The following is a 21726-nucleotide window of genomic DNA, read 5'->3' on the forward strand; positions in this document are numbered from 1 at the left end:
TGAACGGAGTACAGGAGAGTGTACTACGGTGTTAAATGCTGAGCTGTAGTCCATCAACGGCATTCTTACTTAGGTATTCCTCTTGTCTAGATGGGATGGAGTAGTGTGATGGCGATTGCATTGTGTGTGCGTGCACATGTACTCGTGTGTGTGTGTGTCTGTGTGTGTGTGTGTGTGTGTGTGTGTGTGTGTGTGTGTGTGTGTGTGTGTGTGTGTGTGTGTGTGTCTGTGTGTGTGTGTGTGTGTGTGTGTGTGTGTGTGTGTGTGTGTGTGTGTGTGTGTGTGTGTGTGTGTGTGTGTACTGCCTAGCCATCTGTTGGCCTGGCACGGCTGGTGAGTGTGTGTGTGTGTGTCTGTGTGTGTGTGTGTGTGTACTGGGACATATGTCAGTCAGCCAGTTCTGAAAGGTTCTACTGGGATGGACTAACGGTTGTGAGTCCAGAACTAGAGGGGTCTGATCTGGGAGGGATGCCTTGCTGCTGACCACCCAGTATAGTCATCTGGAGCACTGGGCTGTAAGCACAGAATATTCCTCTACACCAGGGGTTGGGAGATGAGGAGAGAGGAAAGGAGGGATGGTGGAAAGGGAAGAAAAGAGGAGAGGAGGAGAAGAGAAGAGGAGAGGAGGAGAAGAGAAGAGAAGAGGAGAGTGAAAAGAGAGAGGAGTAGACAGACGGGGGGAAACTAGAGGACATTTAGAATGGAAAGGAAAGAGTTAGAGTAGAGGACTGAGGAGATGAGTGGTAAAGATATGGAGAGATTGACAGGGCGAAAGAACGAGAGAGGAGATGAACAGATGATAGAGAGGAGGAGGAGGATGGAGGGAGAAAGGTGTGCCAGGTTAAAGCAGCTGTATTGTGACAGACGTTGTACTGGAGGCGCCTGCTGCCGTCTCCATGGTAACGGAGAAGCAGTTGAGACATTGCTCTCGTCTACAGCAGAGTTCAGATGTACAGGGAGAATAGGAAGAAGAAGAGGAGGAGGAGGAGGAGTGAGAGTGCGAGAGAGATTTTGTGTGTGCAAGAGAGAGAGAGTCCCCTGACGGGTCTGTGTTGGAATGACATACAGGGAACCAATGACACATGGAGAGAGACAACCTCCCGCATCCATTCACTGGTCCACTCCACTGCCTAGTGTATGGGATCACACTGCTTAGAGCAGCACGGTTGAATGGGGGAGAGTGTGTGTGCATGTGTTAATTACTGTGTGATCCTTTATCTATGGCATAATATCTAGCCCCCAGTCTGTGTGCTTCCATGCGTGTGTGTCTGTAGTCGACTAGTGTGTGATCCTATCTATGTCCGCATGCTGTACGTCCCGCGGTGTGATTTGGTGGTTGACAAGAGAATGGGGCGTGGATTGGACCGGCGGCTTAATTAAGACACCGCGGCTTTGTAACTGTAATTTAACGAGGGAATCAACGCCATTACTGAGGGCACAGTCATTAGACCAATTAGCTGCTGTTTGTTCTAACTACTACGCCGGCTATGTTCAGAATGGAAAAATACAGAGGGGGCTTTTCACTCTTATTAAAAATGAATCGGTTCGACGCAGCGTAGATTTCAAATGAATGAACTGTTTTTAATGATCTACTCAATCGGCGTCAGTCAGATATGCTCAGTAACTAAGTGTGGCATGTATAACGAATATGCCATTGAGCTATTTCCACTGCTGTTTGAAGTGGGCCTGCTTACATGCACATCATGTATTCAAACACTGGTCAGTGTGCGTGCTACTGCATACAACATGAAGGCCACAGGCGAAACAATTAATTGTGGGAATTTTAGGCTCTGTTTTTCCTATGGATGTGCTAACCTCTCACACTTTCTCTCCCTCTTGCCCCCCCCCACCCCCCCCTTCTGTAGAGGTTGGAGAATAGGGAGGTGTTGCTGGGGGTGTTGTTCCTGGTCTTTCCCTTCATCCCTGCCAGTAACCTCTTCTTCAGGGTGGGCTTCGTGGTGGCAGAGAGGGTCCTCTACATGCCCAGGTGGGTTGTGTGTGTGTGTGTGTGTGTGTGTGTGTGTGTGTGTGTGTGTTATTGTAGGTAATGTTTGTGTTTCCCCACCTCTAAACCTCTCTGGGTTAGGATGGTGTGCAGTAGTGTGTAGACTAGCTTGGTTGCCCTTACTGCATTTGTGTGTGCTTTAGGGCTGACTCCATTTAGTCAACTGGTCGATTGTTTGCAAAGGCCAGAAACAGTGAGCAGCAGGAGGACCAGGTTCTTCCCCCTTCTGTTTAGGGTATATTGATCTCTGGCTCCTTCTTTTTTTAGTAATTTGCGTGTCTTCATTTTTATCCTACATCTACTGTGGTTGATTTATTTAACAATACACTTTTTAAAAAAATTCAACCAAGAACAGACGACTCTTGGTCGACCAATATATGTTTTTGTTGGGGACAGCCCTAGTGTGTTTATCTGTGCGGGAGTTTACAAGAGTGTGTACGAGTGAGTGAGTGATTGAACATATGGAGAGCGCGTCACACATGCACGCGCACACACACACACACACACATGGTTATTTTCTGTTGTGCTTCACACTTCAGTCAAGGGCCTCTCTGGTACGTCCTTGTAGTGGATTCCTATGAAGTGCTCTCTCTCTCCTCCCTCTCTCCTTTACTCTCTCTCCTCCCTCTCTCCTTTACTCTCTCTCCTCCCTCTCTCCTTTACTCTCTCTCCTCCCTCTCTCCTTTACTCTCTCTCCTCCCTCTCTCCTTTACTCTCTCTCCTCCCTCTCTCCTTTACTCTCTCTCCTCCCTCTCTCCTTTACTCTCTCTCCTCCCTCTCTCCTTTATTCTCTCTCCTCCCTCTCTCCTTTATTCTCTCTCTCTCCTCCCTCTCTCCTTTACTCTCTCTCCTCCCTCTCTCCTTTACTCTCTCTCCTCCCTCTCTCCTTTACTCTCTCTCCTCCCTCTCTCCTTTACTCTCTCTCCTCCCTCTCTCCTTTACTCTCTCTCCTCCCTCTCTCCTTTATTCTCTCTCCTCCCTCTCTCCTTTATTCTCTCTCCTCCCTCTCTCCTTTATTCTCTCTCCTCCCTCTCTCCTTTACTCTCTCTCCTTTACTCTCTCCTTTACTCTCTCTCCTCCCTCTCTCCTTTACTCTCTCTCCTCCCTCTCTCCTTTATTCTCTCTCCTCCCTCTCTCCTTTATTCTCTCTCCTCCCTCTCTCCTTTACTCTCTCTCCTCCCTCTCTCCTTTACTCTCTCTCCTCCCTCTCTCCTTTACTCTCTCTCATCCCTCTCTCCTTTACTCTCTCTCCTCCCTCTCTCCTTTACTCTCTCTCATCCCTCTCTCCTTTATTCTCTCTCCTCCCTCTTTCCTTTATTCTCTCTCCTCCCTCTCTCCTTTACTCTCTCTCCTCCCTCTTTCCTTTACTCTCTCTCCTCCCTCTCTCCTTTACTCTCTCTCCTCCCTCTCTCCTTTACTCTCTCTCCTCCCTCTCTCCTTTACTCTCTCTCCTCCCTCTCTCCTTTACTCTCTGTCCTCCTCTCTCCTTTACTTTCTCTCCTCCCTCTCTCCTTTTCTCTCTCCTTTACTCTCTGTCCTCCCTCTCTCCTTTACTCTCTGTCCTCCCTCTCTCCTTTACTCTCTGTCCTCCCTCTTTCCTTTACTCTCTCTCCTCCCTCTCTCCTTTACTCTCTCTCCTCCCTCTCTCCTTTACTCTCTCCTTTACTCTCTCTCCTCCCTCTCTCCTTTACTCTCTCTCCTCCCTCTCTCCTTTACTCTCTCTCCTCTCTCTCTCCTTTACTCTCTCTCCTCCCTCTCTCCTTTACTCTCTCTCCACCCTCTCTCCTTTACTCTCTCCTTTACTCTCTCTCCTCCCTCTCTCCTTTACTTTCTCTCCTCCCTCTCTCCTTTACTCTCTCCTCCCTCTCTCCTTTACTCTCTCTCCTCCCTCTCTCCTTTACTCTCTCTCCTCCCTCTCTCCTTTACTCTCTCCTCCCTCTCTCCTTTACTCTCTCTCCTCCCTCTCTCCTTTACTCTCTCTCCTCCCTCTCTCCTTTATTTTCTCTCCTCCCTCTCTCCTTTACTCTCTCCTCCCTCTCTCCTTTACTCTCTCTCCTCCCTCTCTCCTTTACTCTCTCTCCTCCCTCTCTCCTTTACTCTCTCCTCCCTCTCTCCTTTACTCTCTCTCCTCCCTCTCTCCTTTACTCTCTCTCCTCCCTCTCTCCTTTACTCTCTCTCCTCCCTCTCTCCTTTACTCTCTCTCCTCTCTCTCTCCTTTACTCTCTCTCCTCCCTCTCTCCTTTACTCTCTCTCCACCCTCTCTCCTTTACTCTCTCCTTTACTCTCTCTCCTCCCTCTCTCCTTTACTTTCTCTCCTCCCTCTCTCCTTTACTCTCTCCTCCCTCTCTCCTTTACTCTCTCTCCTCCCTCTCTCCTTTACTCTCTCTCCTCCCTCTCTCCTTTACTCTCTCCTCCCTCTCTCCTTTACTCTCTCTCCTCCCTCTCTCCTTTACTCTCTCTCCTCCCTCTCTCCTTTATTTTCTCTCCTCCCTCTCTCCTTTACTCTCTCCTCCCTCTCTCCTTTACTCTCTCTCCTCCCTCTCTCCTTTACTCTCTCCTTTACTCTCTCTCCTCCCTCTCTCCTTTACTTTCTCCTTTACTCTCTCTCCTCCCTCTCTCCTTTACTTTCTCTCCTCCCTCTCTCCTTTACTCTCTCCTCCCTCTCTCCTTTACTCTCTCTCCTCCCTCTCTCCTTTACTCTCTCTCCTCCCTCTCTCCTTTACTCTCTCTCCTCCCTCTCTCCTTTACTCTCTCTCCTCCCTCTCTCCTTTACTCTCTCTCCTCCCTCTTTCCTTTACTCTCTCTCCTCCCTCTCTCCTTTACTCTCTCTCCTCCCTCTCTCCTTTACTCTCTCTCCTCCCTCTCTCCTTTACTTTCTGCTCTCTCCATCTGTCTGTTCTCTCCCGCTGCCTTGCGTCACTCTAAGGGCTCCTTCCTCCCTCAGTGCTTTCAAGGGCTTTCCAGATAAAAGTTTTCTATTTATTTTTCCTGATGCTGATATCTTATAAGAAAAGCAAATTCTGTTTTGTCTGTCAATGCTCTGTCTCTCTTCTTCTCTCTCTCTTGCGACATTCTATTTTCCTGTCTCACGGCCTTCCCCCATCTCTTTCTGCTAATCCGGTCCCGGTGTGTGTATGTACGTGTGTGTGTAGGATTATCATGGCTGTAGGGGCCTGGAGCCCTGATCAGGCTCAGATGAGCCCTTGGGGGCCTCTGCCCTTTAAACACACATGCATGCCCGCGCGCACACAGACACACACATTCACTCCTGCAAGTTGAGAGTTTAGAGTGTATAGCCTGAAGGAAGCTGTGTGTGTGGGGAGGGGGGCTGTGTAAAATCCGCTCACTTCATCTCTCTCCACTCACTTAACCTCCTGCATGTATAATGACAGAATAAAGTGTCAACAGATGCTTCTCAAATATGTAAATGATCCCCCTCAAAAGCAGTTCCCACTGCTGTGATAGGAGGAGTAATGGAATGGGACTCCTCCTCCTGTACTGTGGGGGAGTTGATCAATGTGTATGTGTTGTATCATCTCAGGCAGGTAGGTATATGTACAGTATGTGTGTTACTACAGCCACAGTGTAACTAACCAGCGTAGTGGGATACTTGTCAACGAGGCAGAGGGCATGCTGGGATTGATTTAATGTGAAGGGAACATGAGACGGTGCTAAAGAGAGACCCCTCATCTCTGCCTGCAGTGTGTTACCTGTTAGGCTAAATGTAGTCCAGACACATGTCTGGGCACAGGGTTTACACTTCCATCTAAATGTAGTCCAGACACATGTCTGGGCACAGGGTTTACACTTCCATCTAAATGTAGTCCAGACACATGTCTGGGCACAGGGTTTACACTTCCATCTAAATGTAGTCCAGACACATGTCTGGGCACAGGGTTTACACTTCCATCTAAATGTAGTCCAGACACATGTCTGTGCACAGGGTTTACACCTCCATCTAAATGTAGTCCAGACACATGTCTGTGCACAGGGTTTACACTTCCATCTAAATGTAGTCCAGACACATGTCTGTGCACAGGGTTTACACTTCCATCTAAATGTAGTCCAGACACATGTCTGTGCACAGGGTTTACACTTCCATCTAAATGTAGTCCAGACACATGTCTGGGCACAGGGTTTACACTTCCATCTAAATGTAGTCCAGACACATGTCTGGGCACAGGGTTTACACTTCCATCTAAATGTAGTCCAGACACATGTCTGTGCACAGGGTTTACACTTCCATCTAAATGTAGTCCAGACACATGTCTGTGCACAGGGTTTACACTTCCATCTAAATGTAGTCCAGACACATGTCTGGGCACAGGGTTTACACTTCCATCTAAATGTAGTCCAGACACATGTCTGGGCACAGGGTTTACACTTCCATCTAAATGTAGTCCAGACACATGTCTGTGCACAGGGTTTACACTTCCATCTAAATGTAGTCCAGACACATGTCTGGGCACAGGGTTTACACTTCCATCTAAATGTAGTCCAGACACATGTCTGTGCACAGGGTTTACACTTCCATCTAAATGTAGTCCAGACACATGTCTGGGCACAGGGTTTACACTTCCATCTAAATGTAGTCCAGACACATGTCTGGGCACAGGGTTTTCACTTCCATCTAAATGTAGTCCAGACACATGTCTGGGCACAGGGTTTACACTTCCATCTAAATGTAGTCCAGACACATGTCTGGGCACAGGGTTTACACTTACATCTAAATGTAGTCCAGACACATGTCTGGGCACAGGGTTTACACTTCCATCTAAATGTAGTCCAGACACATGTCTGGGCACAGGGTTTACACTTCCATCTAAATGTAGTCCAGACACATGTCTGGGCACAGGGTTTACACTTCCATCTAAATGTAGTCCAGACACATGTCTGGGCACAGGGTTTACACTTCCATCTAAATGTAGTCCAGACACATGTCTGTGCACAGGGTTTACACTTCCATCTAAATGTAGTCCAGACACATGTCTGGGCACAGGGTTTACACTTCCATCTAAATGTAGTCCAGACACATGTCTGGACACAGGTTTTACACTTCCATCTAAATACATTTATACAATAGGTTTTCTCAATAGGTTTTCTCCTGCTCTATATCCCCTTTTAACCTCCTCCTACCCCCTTCCGTCCTTTTCCTATCGCAGTCTAACTCAAATTGTTCTAATTCCCCCCTCCTTCTCTACCTCCCTCAATCCCTCGCCTCCTCCCTCTCTCCATCCCTCTAACTATTAATTCTGCTAATCTTTCCTTGCTCGGGTCTGCAGGGAACTTTCACTTATACTCCCTGAGTCATCTGCGTAGCTGAGCGCAGGATTAGTAGTGATTTCCATGCAGACAGGTTCCCCATCCCAGGGTTTAATATCGCCCACTCACAAGCTCGACACTCGGCCGCTAAATGAATTCCACCCCAGCCTGAGGTATTAGAGATGCATCACTAACCCGCTACAAATGCAAAAGGGGACCGAGATTGTGTGTGTGTGTATGTATGTATGTATGTGTGTGTGTGTGTGTGTGTGTGTGTGTGTGTGTGTGTGTGTGTGTGTGTGTGTGTGTGTGTGTGTGTGTGTGTGTGTGTCTTCACCCCCTTCTTCTCTCTGACCTTTTCCCCCATCTTTCTGCCCTCCCCTCTCCCTCTCTCTCCCCTTTACCCCCTCCCTCCTCCCCCAGTATGGGTTACTGTATCCTGGTGGCCCATGGCCTGGGCAGGTTGTGTTCTGTGGTGGGTCGCTGGGGCACCACGGCCCTGACCGTCTCCACGCTGTTGCTCCTCCTGCTCTTCTCCTGGAAGACCGTTCAGCAGAACGACATCTGGCTATCCCGGGAGGCCCTCTTCAGGTCAGTGGTATGGGGTGTGTGTGTGTGTGTGTCTGAGTCTGTGGCCCTGATTCATGCAATGGCTTGAGTTATCACCAGTAGCACATTAGAGAGGTTCACTCTTTCCACTGAAATTTTCTCTTCCTCTCACCCACTATTTACCCTTCCTCTCTCCCACTATTTACCCTTCCTCTCACTCACTATTTACCCTTCCTCTCACCCACTATTTACCCTTCCTCTCTCCCACTATTTACCCTTCCGCTCTCCCACTATTTACCCTTCCTCTCTCCCACTATTTACCCTTCCTCTCTCCCACTATTTACCCTTCCTCTCTCCTACTATTTACCCTTCCTCTCTCCCACTATTTACCCTTCCTCTCTCCCACTATTTACCCTTCCTCTCTCCCAATATTTACCCTTCCTCTCTCCCACTATTTACCCTTCCTCTCTCCCACTATTTACCCTTCCTCTCTCCCACTATTTACCCTTCCTCTCTCCCACTATTTACCCTTCCCTCTCTCCCACAATTTATCCTTCCTCTCTCCCTCTATTTACCCTTCCTCTCTCCCACTATTTACCCTTCCTCTCTCCCACTATTTACCCTTCCTCTCTCCAACTATTTACCCTTCCTCTCTCCCACTATTTACCCTTCCTCTCTCCCACTATTTACCCTTCCTCTCACCCACTATTTACCCTTCCTCTCTCCTTCTATTTACCCTTCCTCTCTCCCACTATTTACCCTTCCCCTCTCCCACTATTTACCCTTCCTCTCTCCTTCTATTTACCCTTCCTCTCTCCCACTATTTACCCTTCCTCTCTCCCACTATTTACCCTTCCTCTCTCCCACTATTTACCCTTCCTCTCTCCCACTATTTACCCTTCCTCTCTCCCACTATTTACCCTTCCTCTCACCCACTATTTACCCTTCCTCTCTCCCACTATTTACCCTTCCTCTCACCCACTATTTACCCTTCCTCTCACCCACTATTTACCCTTCCTCTCTCCCACTATTTACCCTTCCTCTCTCCTTCCTTCCACACTCTCTCCTTTACATGTTGTTTTACAAGCCAGATTAATGGGTGTGCGTATAAAGCTGTTCATTAGAACATGACAAGGTCAGATTACATGCTAATCACACACACACACACACACACACACACACACACACACACACACACACACACACACACACACACACACACACACACACACACACACACACACACACAAACACACCCCTGACCCCATCTACAGTATATGTCCTCAGCAGACATTATCTCTCTCCCAGACTCTGCTTCCTGCTGTTTATCGATTAGTTTATCCGTCCGTTCCTCTTCCTGTCTGCTTCGCTAACAGATAAGGACAGGCTACTAAGACACCTCATTTCATCCCTCCCTCCCTCCCTCCATCTCTCATTCTGGGATCTAGGCAATTTACTTGTCTAACATCAGCTTGCTTGCACTGAAGTGGGAGGGGGGTGGGGCAATATTTGCGTAATAGTGACAATTTCATGCAGCGCTAAAGGGACTTTTTTTCAGACCCACCAAAAGCAGGTCTTAACAGTAATTCAGTTGGATTTCAAGAGCGGAAGCGCAGCCTATCCAGTACCTTTTGTGTCGGTGAATCTCGTAGTTAGAAACGATTGGTTTCCCTCCAAAACCAAGCATAGCCTACCCTCCTCTTAATGAAGGCTGGTTTAGCAGCATCTCAAAGGTGTGTGTTTTTATCCTGGCCAGTAGCCAAATAGCCTATGATTAAAGGGGTTTTAAATGGTCTCCGGAGAGGGCTTTGAAATATTTGAGAGGTTTTAGCCCTCGCGCTTTTTATTGTTCATAATTCACATACCTGCATAATTCATTGAGCTGTTTCGAGTACGCTATCCATCTCCATTTTCAAAGAGCGGCCCTCGTTCCGATTACAAAAGACACACTCCTTCAAACTATTCAGTCCTATGTTGTTTGGTGTTGTTGAGAATCTGCCTTGCAAATAGGATACAATGATACAATGATACAATGATACAATGATACAATGATACAATGATACAATGACACAATGATACAATGATACAATGATACAATGATACAATGACACAATGATACAATGATACAATGATACAATGATACAATGATACAATGACACAATGATACAATGACACAATGATACAATGATACAATGATACAATGATACAATGATACAATGATACAATGATACAAGGATACAATGATACAATGATACAATGATACAAGGATACAATGTTACAATGACACAATGATACAAGGATACAAGGATACAATGATACAAGGATACAATGATACAAGGATACAATGTTACAATGTTACAATGATACAAGGATACAATGATACAATGATACAATGTAGAAATATTGTTGTTGTTTTAAAAAACAGATAGCTTTTGTTTTGTTGTTGTTTTATATAATTAAAGACCAAGCCCTTCATAGGCTACCCTTACCTTAGGCCGAGGCTACTAACAAATGCTGGTTCAATGGCAATGCATTGTCTTTTTTTAATCCTTGCCTTTATCCCAGCCTATCCATAAAAGGTGTTTAAATGGTCTTATTCGTCAGAGTGCCTTGAATGAAACAATCTACTACACATCCTATGACATAAACAAATCTTACTTGCATTCTTCATTTCACTCGTTCAGGTATCCAACCCCATCTCCAAACAGCACCTCTCACCCAGTTACCAAAGATTCGCTTCTCCAAACATCGTTCAATGATTTAGTCCTATAATACAGTGTCAACGGTAGGCTATATTTTGCTTCTTGAGAACGTGCCACAACACATATGCAATTTACAGGAGCCCAGTATTTTTATTTTATTTTAGGAGAAGTGCGATGAGGACAGACATGCCCTCGTTGAAGCCAATTACAACAATGATGACTGTCAACACTCCAAACATATTGAGGGGGAAAAAACTGGATTTAATTATTATTATTTTTTTTTTTTTACTATCACTCGTTACTGTAGCCTAAGCTTTTTATTAAACTGTAGTATCAATCCGCAATGGGCCAGGCCGAGCAAATTCAGTGCACCCAGTCGAATTGCAGTTGATGACAAGGCAAAAGGCCATCAATGACTTATAGAACTTGAGACGAACACATGCAATAAAAGGAGACTGCACTTCCTGATTTGGCCTTGTTTTGAAGAATGCTCATTAAGAATGCTAGCGGCCACGACTGAAGCCAAGCGAGAGTTGTCTTGGGGGTGTGGTTTGGTGGGGGTGTGGTTTGTTCATCTGCTTCACTGCCTCTCCTCCTTTTCCCCTCTCTCTCTTTACTACAGGTCGGGCATCCAGACGTTGCCTCACAACGCCAAGGTTCACTACAACTACGCCAACTTCCTGAAAGACAGAGGGCGCCACCAGGAGGCCATCCACCACTACAAAACTGCTCTCAGGTCAGTTATAGTGTCTATAATGACCGAGCTTTTGCTGTTTACACCACTACAAATCTGCTCCGAAGACAATCTGAGTGTCCAAGAAAGTAAAACTACAGGAATAAGAGTGAGTTTAGGTGTTTCATCCTGATCACCGTGTCAACTGGACACAGTCCCGCCAAACCACAATCCGCAATAACACCATCAGCTTTTCAACGTTCAGGGATACGGTCATTCTGCCAAAACCACAGTCTCGATTCTCCAGGGCATGTTTGAAACCTCAGGTGACCTCACCCACCGCTGGACCTGAACGTTTTCAAGTTACATTCAAAATGACATCGAGGCCAGAAAACCCCACTGGGAAACGGTAAGAAACCCCATTGAAATCTCGGCTCCAAACCTCAATCAGCAAGCGGTCAAGAAACGGTCAGGTGGGTCTCAACGGAGAACAGTTCTTCGCCCTTGCTCCAGGGCAAAGAGAGGACATCTTTCCTAATATGGTGTGTCGTCACTATAATGTCTAGACTGTACCTCCAGGCCTAACTAGAATTCATTCATTTAAGTAGGAGACACGTTATTGACTATCGTAGGTTGATGGTCCGCCCCCTCAATTAATTACTCTTTTATTAAATCAGGAGGAACTCTGTGTTCTGCACATAAATGCATAAAGGCACACACGCTCTCTTGCTTGCACACACAGGCACACACTGGAGTGCATATTCTCAAGCATGTAATGGCCTTGTCTCAGCTCGATGCTTGCAGCCCATTCATCTCAGTGAGACACAAACAACCAGCGCTCTACCTAATGAAAGAAGGGATCCATTTGTTCTGCCTGTCACTGGCCCTGGCCCAGAGGGCTATATATTTATCCCCTAGTCCAGTGTTCCCTTTTTCTCGTCCCCCTCTCTTCCCTCCCCACTACCACCCTCCATTCTTCTTGAGTCATAACTGATGATCCTTTCAGTGCTCTGTCATTTTGTCTCTGTGTAGTTGGGCGGGTGTGTGTGTGAGAGAGTTTGTTTGTCTCAGTCGTCAGTATTTGACTGACAGGAGCAGGGAAATCATGCTGTGTGTGTCTGCTGCTGTATCTGAGGCTCTCTCCCCTCCTCCTCCTCCTCCCTTCCCCCCTCCTCTCTCTTCTCTCCCCTCCGCCTGTTTTCCCTCCTCCCCCCCTTCCCTCCATGTCCCGTCCCTCCTCCTCTCGCTTCTCTCCCCTCCTCCCCCTCTCCTTTCTTCCAGTGTGCCAGGCGCTAGCTCGAGCCAGTTTGACATATTTGGACAGAAGGGTTTAGGTCCAGTGGGATCATTCTTTTCTCTTTCTGCAGTTTGTTCTTTTACCTTTCTATCCCCCCTGGCAGAGATGTAGACGCTCACTGAAGGATGCTCCGTGAGCTGGTTTAGCTAGAGTGTGTGTGTGTGTGTGTGTATAGGGATGCATATCTCAGACCTTAAATCAGTTCCCTTCCCCGTTTCTATGTTCCTCGTCCTCCTATCCGTCCATCTCTCCATCCTCCGAATAGCCCATCATTTCATCCACTTTCCTCCCCCTTCCCCTTTTCCCATCTCTGTCTCATCCTTCCACGTAGTCAAAGACAGACGAGCAGAAGTGTGCTCCCTCTCTCTCTCTCTCTTTTCCTGTTCCCCTCGAATGCCTTCTCCTTCTCCTGCTGTATCTACGTATAGCAACAGGATCCTGCATGTGTGCTGTTATAATCGTGTCCAGAACCCTTTGCTGCCTTTGTCCCCCTCCAAACCACGACTCTCTACACAGAGGCTGCTCTGAAATGGTACCCTTTTCTCTATGTTCTGTCAAAGGTAGTGTACTGTATAGGGAATAAGGCAGAAATACTTCAGGAAATGAAGAGGTGGTCAATTCCATTTGTTTCCTAACGGCTATTGTGTACGTTGTCAATGGGCTGCACGGTGCATTCTGGGTCATTCTGGACAAGTGGGAGTCAATTGGGCCCTAGCTCAAAAACTCAATATTAGCACTAATTGCGTGAACAAGAAAAACAACGTGACAAATGCTACCACGACGTGAGATAATAACTTGTTCTCTTTAATACCGTTTAGCTTTGAAATCGGGACATTGCGTAGGTAGAAGGGATTGCGTGACGCTGAACCTAGCAACCGCGTGACGCAGCATGACAACGTGAACGCGGTTGGTCTACAGCCGAGGCATTATATGTTACATCATACAGTCATTGGCCAATGACATTACCATCTCCTCATTTCTTTAAGTATTTCTGGAATAGGGTGCCTTTTTTTTCAGACAACAAAGTTTAACCCTCAGGCAATTTACCTCCACTTCAAATGAGGTTCGTAGCTCATTTTTCTTGTTTTTCATTTGGCCTAAAAGGTGGTAAGAGAGAGAGGCGATGTTGTTACCCTGGAGTTGCTGGTTTTATTGCATGCTTTCGAGGTTGTTTTATTAGTTTGTTTTTCAGGTTTAGTGTTCTGGTCCCCTGCTTAGACATTAGATTGGGTGATGGTGTGTGTGTGGGGATCAATAGTGTGCTTACGGCAGTGTGCGTGCCACTAAGTCCACACTGCTTCCTTTCTAGACAGTGTCACACTGAAAGGCGACGTAAACTGTGACTCGTTAGCCAATGGAAAGGAGCCCGAGTTGCCATGGAAATGGACACGGTTGCCGTGGCGTTGTTTCACCTCTCGCCCCCCCCGGCGTTGTGATGAGTGTCTCTCACAGTTATGGCACTAATAATTCAAATGGATTTACAAATTACATGCCACCTTTGACCCGATCCTTTCTAAAAGCACTCAATGCTCTTTAAGGGCGTTTCATGCCTTTTTCAGACACTCTAGAATGATTGATTTACAGAAGCCATTTTGTGTACGATAACCATTATCAGGATAACAACCACTCATCCTAATGACGGTATCATGGGGGTCATGTCGTCTTCTTGTAGTGCTTTGGGGGTCATGCAAGGATACATGAGAAGGGTCACGTGTCCCCAAAGTGCTAAATTGCTTCCTGTCATCGGCATGGATTTCAAGGACCAGACCGATCAGGCACCTTTTCAACCAGTAGCGGTCATCACAAAATGTGATGAAGGAAGAATGTTTTCTTCCAGATTGGAACTTGGAAGATACCTGTTTGTTTTCTTCTCCTCCTCTCCCTGAACTACTTTCCTGCTCTTCTCCTTTCCTCCTCCCTTCCCCCTCCTCTAACCTCTCCAGGTTGTACCCTCGCCATGCCAGTGCTATGAACAACCTGGGTACTCTGACACGCCACCCAGAGGATGCCGAGCACTACTACAGGACCGCCCTGGACACCAACCCCCAGCACAACAGAGCACTGTTCAACCTGGGAAACCTGCTCAAGTAGGATTTACACACACACACACACACACACCTGCATGCATATACACACACGGCATGCGTACACACACACACACATTGTGCGTGCACTCAGAGGTCTCAGCACAAGGCTCGCACCCCATTCATTCGTACACACCCTGTCCCTGCAGCTCACATAACGAGGGACACACAGTGCCCTACCTGAGGATAAATGGCTTACATTAGCAGAATGCTGTGTCTGTTCTTTCTCACACAGTCACAGCGCTGAGGGGAAATAGTTTAGACATGTGGTGGCGAGCTGTTCTGCTTGTTGCTCATTAGGGCTGTGTGTGTGTGTGTGTGTGTGTGTGTGTGTGTGTGTGTGTGTGTGTGTGTGTGTGTGTGTGTGTGTGTGTGTGTGTGTGTGTGTGTGTGTGTGTGTGTGTGTGTGTGTGTGTGTGTGTCACATCATCGACACTGCTCTGCTCTACTCATCCCTGTCACTCTGGCAGGAGGCTGATTGGAAAAACATTTAGTTTAACACAGAGATAAACAGAGCACTCATGAAATCACTGGGTAGACACAAAGAGGAGGGGCTTAGGTGGGGGCTTGTTAGAACAACAAAACACTTTCACACACACACACACACACACACACACACACACACACACACACACACACACACACACACACACACACACACACACACACACACACACACACACACACACACACACACACACACCAGCGCAGCAGACTTGGCGTTTGCCGGGACAGTGGGAGTATTCTGTTACTGTTTGTTTACTGTCTGCATTATAGCCCCCACCTACTTTATTGTCATTGATGGGCGTGTAAGGTGTTTGTAGTACACACACAGCAGCATTCCTGCTTGCCTGGCTGGCTCTAATGGAGAAACATGGCAGTAATGGCAATACAAATTAACTCCATTATTGCGCTACAGATCCATCAACTTCAACATTGATGGGAGTGTAAAGTGTTTGTAGTACACACACACACACACACACACACACACACACACACACACACACACACACACAGCAGCATTCCCTATAGCGTCGCTATCTCTAATGTTGAATCAAATTAACTTCATTATTGCGCTACAGATCCATCAGGTCTATATTTTCAATTAGGACCTGTGAACATACAGCCTCGGGCCTAGAGACAGACCTAACATGGATTCCCATTACTGCCGCTGGGCCTGACACTGTTTCCAGGTCATCTACTGTATGGATACACAGCGGGTGTGTTTGTGTGTCAGCAGAAAACGGACACAACATAGCCATATGATGATGATGATGATGATGTTATTTCAGGTCCCAAGGGAAGATGGAAGAGGCAGAGGCTCTGTTGAGAGACTCCATTCGGTTCGGCCCACACTTCGCTGACGCCTATTCCAGTCTAGCATCACTTTACGCAGAGCAGGTAACACACACGTACATGCACGCGCACACACACACACACACACACACACACACACACACACACACACACACACACACACACACACACACACACACACACACACACACACACACACACACACACACACACACACACACACACACACACACACACACACACACGCTTTGCAGGTAATACACACGCCATTCCAGTGATGTCTCAATCTATGCACTGGTTGCATACACACACAAAAATACACACATTCTCTCACACACATACTTAGCATGCACTCACACACACTTTTGTAAGAGCATGTTAGGCAATGTGAGATCTGCTATATCCCCCCCTTCCCCCCTTTCCATAGATTCAGAATTCAATTAAAATTTGCTGTAGATCATTAATCTTGCTGCCGGGAACTCCAGTCACTGTGCCATTACTTTGGCTTGTTCAATTAAACACGCTCACTGACTCCCTAACCTTCTATTACCACAGGCTTTTTCTAACCTTATCTCAGCGTAGCCACAATTTCACACATGACATCAGCTCATACTCAATAATTCAATAGAACTATTTTATTGATCTCGTATTCTTTTTATTATAGAAGCGGTTTGCGGAGGCCAATGACGTTTATCTTCAAGGCATAGAGAGCTGCCCAGACAGCTCAGACCTGCATAATAACTACGGAGTGTTTCTGGTTGATACCGGTGAGTTCCGTTGGGTTGGTAGGAGAGGAGAATGTTGATCTGTCTGCAAATAAAGTTTTAGCTTACTCACACCTCTCTGTCTGTCTGTCTGTCTGTCTGTCTGTCTGTCTGTCTGTCTGTCTGTCTGTCTGTCTGTCTGTCTGTCTGTCTGTCTGTCTGTCTGTCTGTCTGTCTGTCTCTCTCTGTCTGTCTGTCTCTCTGTCTCTCTCTCTGTCTCTCTGTCTCTCTCTCTCTCTGTCTGTCTCTCACTCTCTCTCTCTCTCTCTCTGTCTCACACCTCTCTCTCTGTCTCTCTCTCACACCTTTCTCCCACACCTCTCTCTCTCACACACCTCTCTCTCACACCTCTCTCTCACACACCTCTCTCTCTCACACCTCTCTCACACCTCGCTCTCACACCCCCCCCTCTCTCTCACACCTCTCTCTCTCACACCTCTCTATCTCACACACCTCTCTCTCACACACCTCTCTCTCTCTCTCTCTCTCTCTCTCTCTCTCTCTCTCTCTCACACCCCTCTCTCTCTCTCTCTCTCTCTCTCTCTCTCTCTCACACACCTCTCTCTCTCTGACACACACCTCTTTCTCTCTCTCACACCTCTCTCTCTCTGACACACACCTCTGTCTCTCACACCTCTCTCTCTCACACACCTCTCTCTCTGACACACACCTCTCTCTCTCACACACCTCTCTCTCTCTCACACACCTCTCTCTCTCACACACCTCTCTCTCTCGCTCTCACACACCTCTCTCTCTCGCTCTCACACACCTCTCGCTCTCACACACCTCTCTCTCTCGCTCTCACACCTCTCTCTCTCTCTTTCTCACCCCTCTCTCTCTCTTTCTCTCTCTCACACCTCTCTCGCTCTCTCTCTCTCTCTCTTTCACACCTTTCTGTCTCTCTCTCACACCTCTCTCTCTCACACCTCTCTCACTCTCTCTCTCACACCTCTCTCTCTCACACCTCTCTCACTCTCTCTCTCACACCTATCTCACTCTATCTCACCTCTCTCACTCTCTCTCTCACACCTATCTCTCTCACACCTATCTCTCTCTCTCTCTCTCTCTCTCTCTCTCTCTCTCTCTCTCACACACACCTCTCTCTCTCCCACACCTCTCTCTCGCACACACTCTCTCTCTCTCTCTCTCTCTCTCTCTCTCTCTCTCTCTCTCACACACTCTCTCTCTCTCTCTCTCTCTCTCTCACCTCTCTCTCTCTCTCTCTCTCTCTCTCTCTCTCTCTCTCTCTCTCTCTCTTTCTCACCTCTCTCTCTTTCTCTCTCTCACACCTCTCTCACCTTTCTCTCACACCTCTCTGTCTCTCTCTCACACCTCTCTCACCCTCTCTCTCTCACACCTCTCTCACTCTCTCTCTCACACTCTCTCTCACACCTCTCTCTCTCACACCTCTCTCTCTCTCTCTCTCACACACCTCTCTCTCTCTGACACACACCTATCTCTCTCTCACACCTCTCTCTCACACACACCTCTCTCTCTCTGACACACACATCTTTCTCTCTCTCACCTCTCTCTCTCACCCTCTCTCTCTCACACCTCTCTCTCTCACACACACCCCCTCTCTCTCTCACACCTCTCTCTCTCTCACACACCTCTCTCTCTCTCACACACCTCTCTCTCACACACCTCTCTCTCTCTCTCACACCTCTCTCTCTCACACCTCTCTGTCTCTCTCTCACACCTCTCTCTCACATCTCTCTCACTCTCTCGCTCACACCTCTCTCACTCTCTCTCTCACACCTCTCTCTCTCTCTCTCTCTCTCTCTCTCTCTCTCTCTCTCTCTCTCTCTCTCTCTCTCTCTCTCTCTCTCTCTCTCTCTCACACCTCTCTCTCTCTGACACACACCTATCTCTCTCTCACACCTCTCTCTCACACACACCTCTCTCTCTCTCTCTCTGACACACACATCTTTCTCTCTCTCACCCTCTCTCTCTCACCTCTCTCTCTCACCCTCTCTCTCTCTCACAACTCTCTCTCTCACACACCCCTCACTCTCACACCTCTCTCTCTCTATCAGCTCTCTCTCTCTCTCTCTCTCTCTCTCTCTCTCTCTCTCTCTCTCACACCTCTCTTTCTCACACCTCTCTCTCTCTGATACACACCTATCTCTCTCACACACACCTCACTCTCTCTGACACACACCTCTTTCTCTCTCTCACACCTCTCTCTCTCTCACACCTCTCTCTCTCACACCTCTCTCTCTCTCACACACCCCTCTCTCTCTCACACACCCCTCTCTCTCTCACACCTCACTCTCTCACACACCTCTCTCTCTCTCTCTCTCACACCTCTCTCTCTCACACATCTCTCTCTCTCTGACAAACACCTCTTTCTCTCTCTCACACCTCTTTCTCTCTCTCAACCTCTTTCTCTCTCTCACACATCTCTCTCTCTCGCTCTCAAACACCTCTCTCTCTCTCTCTCTCTCTCTCTTTCACACCTTTCTGTCTCTCTCTCACACCTCTCTCACTCTCTCTCTCACACCTCTCTCTATCTCTCTCTCTCTCTCACACACCTCTCTGTCTCACACCTCTCTGTCTCTCTCTCTCTCTCAATTCAATTCAATTCAATTTGCTTTATTGGCATGACGTAACAATGTACATATTGCCAAAGCTTATTTTGGATATTTACAAAAAATCATTAAAATAAAATGGCAATCAAATGATCAATGGGACAACAGTAACAACAATAACCAAGTGTCAAAATAACCATACATTTAACAATAAGTATACAGTAGAGGACATGTCTCTCTCACACACCTCTCTCACTCTCAATCTCTCACACCTCTCTCACTCTCACTCTCTCTCTCACTCTTCTCTCATTAGGAGAAGGCGATCTGGCGGCAGCCCACTACCAGCATGCCGTGCGTCTCAAGCCGGTGCACTACGTCGCCATGGTAAACTTGGGCCGCCTCCTTCGCTCCTCAAGTGAGAACAAGGAGGCAGAGTCTTGGTACAAAAAGTGAGTTAAGAGGTGACAACCAATTTGGGAATATGGGAGTGCCCATTGTTCAGAGAAGAGAGTCATGGGTGGCGCTGTCCTGTGTGACCTTGTATGAGCTCTTGTTGGCCTTCCATTGACCTCTCCCTGACCTTTGACCCCAGGGCCCTGCAGGTGACGAGGAAGGTGGACATCCTGACGCCACTAGGGGCGCTGTACTACAACACAGGACGCTATGAGGAGGCTCTGCAGGTGTACCGCGAGGCGGCTACGCTACAGCCAGACAGCACCGATATCTGGCTGGCTCTGGTGAGGCACAACACACACACACAGACGCAGGCACACACACATGCAGGCATGTACGCGCCACATGCTGCAGTCATACCAGGACAGCACAAACAGATGTCTGGCCCTGAATTGCCCTCTCTCTCCCTCTCCCTCCCTCCTCTCTCTCTCCCTCTCCCTTCCTCCTCTCTCTCTCCCTCTCTCTTCCTCCTCTCTCTCTCCCTCTCCCTTCCTCCTCTCTCTCTCCCTCTCCCTTCCTCCTCTCTCTCTCCCTATAAAGGCACAAGTGTTAGCCATGGCAGGCCGCTCAAAAGAGGCCGAGAAGATGACTCTGGGCATCATATCGAAGCAGGGGAGCTGCATCGAGTGCTACCGCCTACTGTCTGCCATCTACAGCAAACGAGGCAACTACACAGAGGTGCGTGTGTTGTTGGGTCTGTGGTGTCTGTCTTTGAAAGAAAGAACGGGAAAGAGTGAGAAGAATAGAGAGAGTGATGGGGATGGGCGAAGGACCGAGATGGGGGATGGGCGAAGGACCGAGATGGGGGATGGGCGAATGACCGAGATGGGGGATGGGCGAAGGACGGATATGGGGGATGGGCGAAGGACCGAGATGGGGGATGGGCGAAGGACCGAGATGGGGGATGGGCGAAGGACCGGGATGGGGGATGGGCGAAGGACGGATATGGGGGATGGGCGAAGGACTGAGACGGGGGATGGGCAAAGGACCGAGGCGGTCAAGAAAAACAGAACAACCCTTATCGCCTCAGGGTCAGCAACAGTGATCGCCGCGGAAACAGTGGTTGCTATGGAAACCCATCACATTCAGATTCTGTCTCCTCCGAGTCTCACAGGATCCCATCCCCATCTGTTCACACTGATCGTTCATTCGTTACTTCATTCACTTCATCTCTCCATTCTGATCACATTCTCCTCCTTCTCCACCGCCGTCCCTGGTTCCATCCCTCCGTCTCATCTGTAGACACTCTAACAGAATGGATGCAATCCCTGTGTCCTAAATGGCACCCATATCCCTGTGTAGTGCACTACTTATGCAGAATTGGGTGCTATTTGAGATTTAGCCTCGCTGCAAAAAAATAGTATTTCCTTCCTAAAATAACAGAGGTGGTATTGGGGGGCTGACTAGAGCAGCTAACTTTTTTGTGCCCGGGACCGGCAAGATAAGGCCTTTTCTTCCCCTCTGGGGACCGCTTGGGGATAAAACATATTGACAATCGTTTTTTAAAATTCAAAACACCAATTTATTTAGACATTTTCTCTAATATGTGTACTACCCTCACACCAGTGGAGGCTGCTGAGGGGAGGACGGCTCATAATAATGGCTGGAACGGAGCGAATGGAATGGCATCAAACACGTTTGATGTATCTGATACTGTTCTACTAATTCCGCTCCAGCCTTCACCACGAGCCGTCCTCCGCCATTAAGGTGCCACCAGCCTCCTGGGCCTAACACATATCATTTGTTTAGGACGGTAATAACATAGCCCATCACGCTATTTGATTCTCTATTTTAGGACACCTGGTAATATCATCAACAAAACAAAAATATAGATATATTATTTGGTGAAAATGTTGAACTTGGCCTTACTACCATTACCTCAATCAACATAGTAACACACTAAGATATGTCAAATCTCAAATCCGGGAGGCCACCTTTCGATCTAAAGGATTTATTGAGAAAGGTATTGGGAAGACGATCTTTCAAATGGTCCGTTCCAACGTCTCCTGTGCAGTTTGTGAGCGTCGTAGAGGGAAACGGCAGGTACGTCCACGTTGCTGAGAGTCACGGCTGTCGGTGATGGGCTCAT

General features: G+C 47.7%; 1 protein-coding gene across 1 annotated transcript in view; it reads left to right on the forward strand.

The window, feature by feature from the left end:
- LOC118392567 (protein O-mannosyl-transferase TMTC1-like) overlaps positions 1-21726 on the forward strand; it is a 105047-nt gene that overhangs the window by 61653 nt on the left and 21668 nt on the right. The window contains exons 8-16 of the mRNA XM_052460222.1: positions 1866-1987; positions 7691-7858; positions 11141-11254; positions 14432-14575; positions 15865-15973; positions 16554-16656; positions 19498-19633; positions 19777-19921; positions 20178-20315. Of these exons, the coding sequence (XP_052316182.1) occupies positions 1866-1987; positions 7691-7858; positions 11141-11254; positions 14432-14575; positions 15865-15973; positions 16554-16656; positions 19498-19633; positions 19777-19921; positions 20178-20315 (1179 nt within the window). The remainder of the gene's footprint in view (positions 1-1865; positions 1988-7690; positions 7859-11140; positions 11255-14431; positions 14576-15864; positions 15974-16553; positions 16657-19497; positions 19634-19776; positions 19922-20177; positions 20316-21726) is intronic.

Source organism: Oncorhynchus keta, chromosome 13 (assembly GCF_023373465.1).
Source record: "Oncorhynchus keta strain PuntledgeMale-10-30-2019 chromosome 13, Oket_V2, whole genome shotgun sequence".
Taxonomy (NCBI): domain Eukaryota; kingdom Metazoa; phylum Chordata; class Actinopteri; order Salmoniformes; family Salmonidae; genus Oncorhynchus; species Oncorhynchus keta.